At 48.0% G+C, this 9824-nt stretch overlaps 1 protein-coding gene across 1 annotated transcript; it reads right to left on the bottom strand.

The window, feature by feature from the left end:
* Positions 1 to 466: 466 nt before the first annotated feature.
* On the bottom strand, positions 467 to 8133 carry LGALSL (galectin like). The gene is made up of 5 exons (XM_066316477.1): positions 7917 to 8133; positions 7727 to 7798; positions 7434 to 7522; positions 6790 to 6967; positions 467 to 4134 (listed from the first exon to the last, which is right to left on the bottom strand). Exons 1-5 carry the CDS (start codon positions 7947 to 7949, stop codon positions 3991 to 3993), a joined length of 516 nt encoding a protein of 171 aa, XP_066172574.1. The 5' UTR covers positions 7950 to 8133; the 3' UTR covers positions 467 to 3990.
* Positions 8134 to 9824: the final 1691 nt, after the last annotated feature.

Here is a 9824-nt window from a genome sequence, read left to right as displayed (position 1 = left end):
AACAGCCCTTGAGAAAGATGCTGTGCCTCAAGCACGTCACATTCAACCGGTTCAGCAATATTACACCTATTTCTGCTCAAACTAGCCAGGGCGGGGAGGGAGAATATATTATGTTAGTGCAAGGTCTTCATAGACCACATGTGAATATTTAGTACAAAATGTTCTTTCAAGGTGGGGCAAACATTTCTAATTGTGACACAAAAAGAAGGTATTTTGTAACAGTTTTAACAAGTTGCCTGTGACAAAGCGTTTGTGTGAAATATGTTTAGACAGACTACCTCACATGACACTGAAATATTTCAAGGCTCTTTCTGAGCAGGCAATAACCTAGTTTTGTTTTTTAAAATCAAATCAGCTTTATTACAGCCAATCCTGAACATAACTAAATAATTTGGTTGGGATTTTTTTTTTTCGTTAGTTGTATTTTTTTTCCTTTTTCTTCTTTGGAAAAGTAAAGATATGCTAAGTTGAGTGTTTCCACTCCACATGGGTTTTACCCATTCAAGACTTCTTTCATTGCAGAATCAAATTCCTCATTCAGAAAACCCACAGAAATACTGAGCTAATAAATTTTAGCATAAGATTTCAAAGGCTGGTTCATTCACTCCTGAAGTCCTGCAGCTTCCAAGAAGCTCATGGACTACTTGTGCCTACTGAAAAGCATTTTATAAACCTGGCCTAACTTGGAAACAGTCTTTATTTCATGCCTACTAGGGCTTACATCCAAAACAAAGATACAAATAATCCCTAAATTGTGGAAGCTGAAAATTTCAGGTACAAATTTTGCAGCGCAGTCTCTCATTTGAAACGTTTGGATTTGACCCAAAGTCCAGCTGAGTAGAAACAATTAAGGCCTCAGTTTTCTCTGACTTACACTGCATGTGCAAGTGTTCTGCAGTTGCTTCTTAACATGATCAGCCAGTGTAAGTCAAGCACGAGTGGAACAGCCCTTGGTTACACAGACATCATCCTTTTTTCTCCTGCCATGGCCTGGTAGTGCCAAGAACAAAAGAAAAAATAAAAAAGCTTCCAATCAGGTGATAGATAGATGTGGAAGCCTTCTTTAACTGTGACTTTCTGCCCTCTCTTGAGCTCTCAGCCAAGCCATTACCCATTAGAAGAGGATTCTCAGCCATTCTTGCCTCGAAGCCTGGCTCAGAAACCACAACAGGGCAGGATCAGGTGGTGGAGTTATGCAAAGGCAAAACCAGAATCAGGGTCAAAAGAGCATTTTCCTCAGAGAGAAAACTCCTGGAGCAGGAACAAATGGGAGTGCCCAGCACAAGGAGTGGGAACAGGAGCAAGGCAAGATCGCCAGGCCCTGGCTCCCAGCAGAGATGCCCCTGACACTGCACTGAGTTCACCTTGACATCCCTGGTGTAGGCACTGTGCTGTTCCAGCCCCCGTGGGAGGCCTAGGGGCTGTCAAAATCCAAATCCAAAATGCTTTTTCCAGGATACAGTAAAGGCATGGAGGGGAATCTCTGCTGGTGGGCTGTCAAGGAGATCCCCTTTGGGTTTGTGCTACTGTAGGGTCATGGTGCCACTTACACGTCCCACTGGCCCTGCATCAGCAAACCTGGCTTTGGATGTCCAGCTGGAGAAAGCACTAGGCACAGAGGGTGCTAAATTTCTCTCCAAAGAGAATTCATCTTCTGCCAAAGCATCAGCTTTGGAACCACAGGAAATTTCCAAGCTGGAGAAAAATCCAAAAAGCCTCATGTATAAGCACCTTTCCCTTGGATTTTTTATTATCATAATTTTTAAGAATATATTTTGTACCGAAACACTGTCAGCATTCTTTATACAATGGAAAATGACACAGTCATTATGTATCATGTAAAAGAGTAAAAACAGAGCAAGACAGGAACATTTCAGTTCAATCTGGAGTACAAATAGAATCTGATGTACAGCTTAAAAGCCACACACCAGATAAAAAGTTCACCTGGAAAACAACAAGTTCTCTTTTATTTTGGAAGTAGGAAGAAAAGTCAGGGAACGTCAAATGTTAAGGCTAAAAATTAACATTTTAACTTGTATTTTAGAGGTGGCAGCCTGATTCTTAATTCATCTGCAGTAGCAGCAACAACCCCTCTGCTTTACAGAGATTTGCACTTGCAAGAAATAAGAATCAGGCTTCTATGCTCAGAGGACTCTGATTGACCTCAACAGGCTTTGGACTAGAGCCACAGTTGGAATTTCAGCTTGCAGTCTAAGGCTTCTTAACTGCAGGCCAAATTAGCACAAAATGAGGCTTTGCATTGGCATTCTACCCTTAACTTTGGATATTCCAGTTCTGGTTGCTTTAAACCACACTTCTATTGCAGGTTTAACATAGTTCCATTTGTGAGATACTTTTTTTTTTTTTCCTTAAACACTGTGCTACAAAGGATGTTTTTATAGTCTGTGTTTTAGTCCCTATATTATGTGTTTTCAAAATAGCCTAAATGTATGTTTATATCATGGTTATAACTACTCAGAAAGACCCACTAAAGTCCACTGTGAGCAGCCAGGGAAAAAAGTGTACTTAGTCCTAAAGAAGTCAAGAAAAGTGGCTGTGTTCATTTATAGTGTAGCGCAATGACTGTGTTTATACAGCTATACTTACTATTTAAAAAGCTACTTGAAAAGTTATTATTCATGTGCAGTAGCTGATTTTCAAGCATTAATAACTTGGCTGTCTAGACAAGTTTTAATTGTCATATCAAAGGCCAAATATGTTCTCAAACAAGTGTAAAGAATCTCCCATCTCCCTTGGAAGAGGCTGGCTCTCTTTCTGAACTAAGAGATTGCCAAATTTAACTTTTTCTCAGGTAATGAAAGCACAGTAAAACCCACAAATTTGCTGGTTTAAGTTTTTAAAATGGATCAACTTCAACTCAAACCTATCCTGCGCAGCAAAGTTAGTAAGCCCTGAAAACCAGATTCTAGCGAATATGCAGAGTTCCCTCCCCCCCACCAACCACCATGCCCACGTTTTCCCAGGGCCTAGAGGGCTCCATTAAAATGTAACTAAATGTGCGATAGGAAACGTGGTTTTTCAAGAAGGATATGTAAAGTTTACCCGAAGAACCTAAAACATTTTGTACATTCAAAATGTTTACACTTTGCTGTTCTCGATCGTCAGTAAGATTGTTCCTTTTTTTTTACTAATAATACATACAATGAGTATAAATAAATAAACTACAGATAAGTTTTAAAAATTGTATTAACAATACGTTGTGCAAAAACTCATAACGATCTACATTCTATGCAAATACCCTGACTAAAATACACAGGCTGTGTCCACACACCCTCAGTCAGTTTTTGCACAGTCCTTGGGCCAAACCAGGGGCTGAGGGCAATCAGCAAAATTCCATCCCAAGCTCTGGAGGTAATGCTGATTTACACCAGCAGAAGTGCAGGCCCCAAGGTGTGTGCAAAAATGCCATAGAAATCAGTGGGAATTGTGCTTGACTAAGGACTAGACAGTTTGATTGTACCCCATTAAAGTGAGTGGGAGTTTTGCCATTGATTTCCATGGAACCAGGCTCAGGCCCCGGGTAAGGACGTCAGCACGTGGCCCTATGTTGTGCTACACTACTCCACTTCAGTGCAGAAACAATATTTGCGAAAAGAAAAACTTAGTTTTTTTGTCGTCACTACCGTTCGGTAACCGGTTTTAGCGCTGCATTTCAGAGATTGCCTTTTCTGCAAGATTTGAAACAAGACTGCAAAGTCTTTCCGAATCCATTCCAATTTGATTATCCAGCACAGGTGGGCTATTTTGATCCAAGAAAAAAAAAGAAACGGCTCAATGTCTTATAAACCAACAGTGCTCTTCGTTAGGATAGAAAAAAACCAGCCCGGTTCATCGGCACAGGAGCGAAGAACTGCATGCGGAAAAGGAACAGGGCAGCCTTCCTACCATAGCTGTGTCCAGAGCCGGCTGTCACTGCTCCCAACAGACCATGGCACCTGAGCTGGTTTGGAATCTGCAGACCTAACAAGCTCAGCCCAGTTTTGTAAGCTGAAGATCTCCGTTTATCTTTATCGTGTCAATTGCTGACAGTGTTTCAATACGGTGGTAAAAATCAAAGAGCTGATGTCCGTCCACAAATATTCTAAAACGGGGATGCTCGCAAAGTATCTCAACCTGTAAGAGATAAAATGTTGAAGCGTGGTGTTCACAGTGTAACTGGGAAGTTGTTTCACAGCACACAAAGAGCACTTCAAATCGGTGCAGCTGCACATTCTGCTACTTATGTGCCACAAAAGAAACAAAGGTGAGACCAGTGTGCCCCTTGACACCTGTTACACTACAATGGATCTGCCCTCACTGCACAGGGACATTAATCCAATCTCACACTGTCCCTGCAACCCACTGGCTACTGGGAGGTTTTGTGTCTTGGAATCATGCCAGAAAACAGACTCAACCTGTTAATCACAGCAGGAGGAGAGTTCACCTCCAACCCAAACCTTGCATTCCTTGCTACAAAGTTGCTGGGTTTGGTGGTTTGTTGTTTTTTGGGGTTGTTTTTGGGGGTTTTTTTTGCTGCATAAGGAGGCAGTTCCCTCTGCAATGTTTTCCACAGTACTTTTAATTTACTGGAAGGGAGTAAACATGGAAAGGGGTTATAAGTGCCCTCCCACACATATACAGCTGCTGCATAACTAAAAATCCTTCACTCCTATGGCTGCAGACAGTGCCTGTCAGACTGGACTCCATCCTGGGGCTTCAGTGAAGGAAAATGCAGTGCAGGATTGCTGGGAATTCAGCAAGACAGTTCTCAGGAGGCACAAGCAGGATTAGGGAGGGACACAGCTCATCTCTCCCAAGACACCTGCAGAAATGCTCTGAAAAAGCAACAAAGCCTGGAGCTGAACAAGCTGGGACACGTTGGGAGATTCCTGATGTTTGGGGTGGCTTGAGAAGGTGCCTTGTTGTTAAGCTTTGCTGGAACTGCCCCGTCAGGAAGCTGGGACATGAGGGCACAGAACATGCACTTTTGCAAGCCCTTGGAGACCTCCAGGTCTAGACACACTAAGGAGAACATCTTCAGGAGATCCACATGTAAATCCTAGGTCATTTCCAGAAGCTGGAAGTCTGAAGTGAAGTGCTGCTACCAGACACTTGACTCTGCTGCTATTACAGTGTATAAAAACGGGAACAGGGCCCGTGACAAACTGACTGAGCCAAAGCCCAAGTGACTTAAGAGCACGCTGCACCAGTAGAAGTGGCAGCAGGAGAGCTGGAACTCCTGGATCCCTGATAGTGCACCAGGTACCAGGGAACAGCTCCTGTGTCACTGCAGCAGTGCCTGCCTGAGGCCTTGTTATGTAAAAGATATGGTTAACACTGCTCACAGTCCGCTTTTCCCATCACCCGCGGCCACGCCACAGTGCTAATTGGACTGGATCACAAGTAATTGGCAAGAACATTTAATAGTCTAATTTATTCACTGAGAGGGAGACCATCAAAGGTACAAAGTCAGTTGGGAGCCTCAATTCTGTCTGGGCATTTGGGAAAAAAGGAGAAAAAAAAGGCAAAATAACAACTGCCTTTCTACAGCCTCCCATGCTGGATGTGCAATATTGCTGTCCTGTAACATCATCTGTCATTAGTGGGACAGGCACAAAACTTGCTCTGGGTAATTTGTCTGGCTTTTCTGAGGGCTCAGTCACCACCCAGTGCAGAAGGCAGATGGAGCAGGACCCAGACTCCTCTCTCAGATGGAGCAGGACCCAGCCTCCAAGCCTTTTCAAGTACATTTCCCACACCACCAAAGGGTGTTGCCAGTTCTGACGGGAGGGTGAGTTTGTAGAAGCAAGTAGAGCGCAACCAATTTGCAGCAAAACCAGTCATAAACACCCTCTTAACACCAGGCATCTGGGGAGATGGTGAGCTTTTGGGGTTGGGGGAGATTATCTTGGGGGCAAGAAGGATTAAGAGAGTTTGGCAGCTGGTCACAGCACTGGCATTTAGCAGAGGGGCCAGTGAGGTTTTGTAAGAGGGATGGGGAGGAAGAGGGGTTTTCTGGGTCAGTTGCATGGAAAAGGCATGCAGCCTTTTTTCCTCAGTGTAGTGAGAGGGAAGCAGCCCTCTGCAGCCACATACTTTGTTAGTCCTGATTTGCAAAGACATCTTCACATAAGCATAAACACTACAGATGGGAATCTGCTTCTAGGTCAACCCAGTCCATCCACAGCACTTCCATGTACACCATTTTCAAGTGACTACAGATTTAAATTTGATGGAAGGTTTAATCCCAGGGTTCAGAAAAGAATACCACTATTGCTTAGCCGTTTAATCTGCTAACACGAAGAGCTACGGTCAACCTTAACGTGACATCCCTGGAGACAAAGGATGAACATGATCCTTATTAGCCGCACTAAATTGCAAACAGTACGCCCATTAAAAAAACCATCAATATATACAGCAGTCCTACTGAATATTAACATTCTCCAGTAATAACTTGTAATGCACTAATAACACAGAGGTGCCTCTTAATTCATGGTTATAAAACTAAGCTCAGGAAGTTGCACTTCATCACAGAGTGTTACAACCTCTGCCTTGTCATAGCGCCCAGGTGAGGTGTTCACAGCCCCATCCGAACTGCCTGCAGCTGCACGTAGCAGCGGGATCTCCATGCAACTCCATGGATACAAACAAACCAGCAACTGGTGTCTCAACCCCAGCAGTGCAGGCTACACCGTGATTTCATGAAAGGCACGGCCAGGTTCTGCTGCAATTCGTATCAAATGACACTTTATCAGACATGGGGTAAGGCACTGCACTCCTGGTACTCACCCTAAAAGGCTGGTCCGGTATAAATGGAAAGTAAGGAATAGACGACTGCTCTTCCCCCCATTCTCCAGCTACACAAGAGTTTCTGACAAACTGTCTCTCTGTAAACACAGCTTTCAGTTCTATGGCTACATCCGCAGGAGGATCTTCTGACTCCCCACAAGTCAGACTGATGCCAAAGCTGCAACACAAACAGAACAGCTCTCGTTCAGCCAGGAAAAAAAAAAAAAAAGCAAATAAGCCCCAAATGCCGCCAGTCTTATTTCTCAGCTTATTAAAGCCACATAGCGGCACAGGCTGGAAGACAGCTCAGCTCTTTCAGATCTCTCTGGAAGCTCAACAGAGACAAGAACACGGTTATGGAATATGTGTGCGCATGGCGTTGTGCATATATCTGCACATAGACGCAGATTTATATATTTGATATGCTCCTTCACTCCCAAGTTAAACGGAATCCCTTGAAGAAATGCCCCCTCTATGGGTCAAAGGAAAAATCAGCATGCTATATTTAAAACGATAAAAATAATCCTTTCCAGAAAGGAGGGATGCGTGCGGATGTGTGTGTGTGTACGTGCGGGTGGCCGCCCCCCTTCGCCCCCTCCCCGGGCCCGGCGCCCCCGGCATGGGCAGTCCTGCCCAGGTGTTACCTCTCGGGGTTGAGGTCCACTATGCCCATAACTAAGATCTTCTTTCCCGGCCTCATTCCTCCTTTGATGTGCCCACAGAAGGGGACGATCTGGAAAGGACAGGGGGAAGGTGGCGAGGGTCAGCTCGGCATCAGCAGCGGCCACCCCTGTGCGGCCGGAGCTGAGCGGGGGCGGCGGGCAGTAAAGAGGTTAACAAAATAAAATACACCGCCACCCCCACCAAAAAAAAAATCCAAAACAACAACAACAAAAAATAACCAAAAAACCCAAACCAAAAAACAAAGGTGATATACCAGGCGAGGGAAGTACACATCAGCTTGCACCGGAGATCCCAGGGAGTTGTTTAAATGCCCGTCCTCTATTTTCTGCGGGTAGAAAGGAGAGCGCTGAGGCAGGGCCAGGCGGAGCCCCCCAGCCCGGCCCGCACCGCAGGTGCCGTGCCCGGCCCCCCGGCCCCGTCCCGGTGCCCACAGCCGCACTCACCAGCGCGTCCCGCTCGGCCACGGTCCCCGCCATCTTGTGGAAGCGGTGGCGGCGGCGCTGGGGACAGGGCGGAGGGCGGGGGAGAGGGAGGGAGGGAGGGCCGGAGGGAGGGGGGGTCTGTGGCAGCCCCGGCGGCGGAGAGGTAGCGGCGGAGCCGGAGCGGAGCCGGTGCAGAAGTAGGAAGGCGAGGAGGAGGAGGAGGAGGAGGAAGAGGAGGAGGAGGGGAGGTGGCCGGCTGGCACTGCCTCGCCCGGCGGGGAGCCCAGCCCTTGGCCCGAGGGGGAGCCGGGCAGGGCGGGGCGGGGGCTGCTGCCGCTTCCTCCGCTCCGCAGCCCCGCGGCGGGGCCGGCCCTCGGCCAGCGGGCACAGAGCGGCTCCGCCGGGCTGGGGGCACGGCGGCGGGCCGGGCTGGCGGCGGCCGGGCCCCTCACCTGGCGCCTGCAGGTGATGGGTGCCTAGGGAAGGGCCGCAGCAGCCCCGCGCCCATCGTGTCAGAGATCACCTTTATGTCCGACCCCGGACGCCTCGGCTAAGAGAATGTGCCCAGGCGGGCGTACTGAGTGACTCCCTTCCTCCAGAGGTGGGGACACTGCTCGGCCCCTCCGAAATGAGCGTGCACCCCTCTCCCCTCCGTGTGCCCCCTTCAGGGGGCTGAGACCCCGAGCGGGGTCGGTGGGCAGAGCTCCGGCCCGAGGCTGAGCGGAGCCTCCCGGCCGAGCGCGGCCGCAGCTCCCCGGGGCCCACTGCGGCCGCAGCCTCCGGCGAGGTGCGGTAATTGCACACCGTGCCGGTGAGCTGCCATTGACGTGCAGTGGCCGCAGTTATGCAACGCGGCGGTGTCTGCGGGTGTGCCGCTCCGGGGCCGCCGGCCCTGCCCGTGCCGCGCCGGGGATCCCCCGCCCGCACCACAGCAGGAGTGACTCGACCCTCCAAACGCGTTGTCATGGTCATTTTGATGAGTTCAGGGTCTTGGATGGGGGGCGGAACTGAGGAAAGCTTTCTTGTCGCTTCCTCACCACTGGAATTTGGTGGCATGAGCATCCCTTTAGGAACGTGACACGGCAACAGTGCTCTTCAGGACCTCACACGGTGCCTCGGCTTTTCGTGCCTCCTGCTTACACACTGAGGCTGGGTTGGTGAATGTCCCTGTCCTTCCTCCTCCGAGGCACTGCGGGGATTAATTACATTAAGTAAAGTGGAGTGGGAGAAGCAAAGTCACTGCAATATTTAGGGTTTCAATATGATGGTGTCCGTTGGGAAACACTTGCAATCAGGAGGTGATGCCGTTTGAGAAATCAAGAGGTACTGAGTGTAAGAAGAGATTGTGCAAGTGTTTAGTCGCTCGGCTATTTTTTCACTAATGCTCACTAATTTGGGCATGTTTTCCTCTCTGGACGCCCAGTTGGAGATGGCTCATAGGAGCTCATGTTTGGAAGTCATGTATTGAAGTCATGGCTTCTTCAGCATGTACCAGCATAGCTGGGCACAGTGAGCATCCCTGTGGCCCAGGTCTTGGCATGGAAAAACCACTGGACTGTTTTCTCCTTGCCAAAACACGGAATGTCTCATCACCACACGGAAAAGCGTCTTGCTGCAGACTGAATTTGTAAATAGTGCAGTAACATGAACCCATCACACATCAGAAACAGCTGCCTTTACAGTTGGCAGGTGAGTGCACTCAGAAGTTTGCCACAAAGTGGAACTGGAATTAGCTTGATGGGTTTCAGCTCCTGTATGCTGCTCACCTCACCATGATGATGCCAACTGCATTATGTTTTCTTATTCCATTGGCCTAAGAGAGAGCAGAAATCACCCTAAGCTTTTTTTTTATTTAGTTGTATGGTGCCACACACCATCCAAAGAGCTCTTTTCAGAACCCTTTGTCTTCTCTGCTGTACAGAGAGCCAC

Source organism: Sylvia atricapilla, chromosome 3 (genome assembly GCF_009819655.1).
Source record: "Sylvia atricapilla isolate bSylAtr1 chromosome 3, bSylAtr1.pri, whole genome shotgun sequence".
NCBI lineage: Eukaryota > Metazoa > Chordata > Aves > Passeriformes > Sylviidae > Sylvia > Sylvia atricapilla.
Note: the sequence above shows the minus strand (reverse complement) of the source record. Positions and strands in the feature narration are given on the sequence as shown.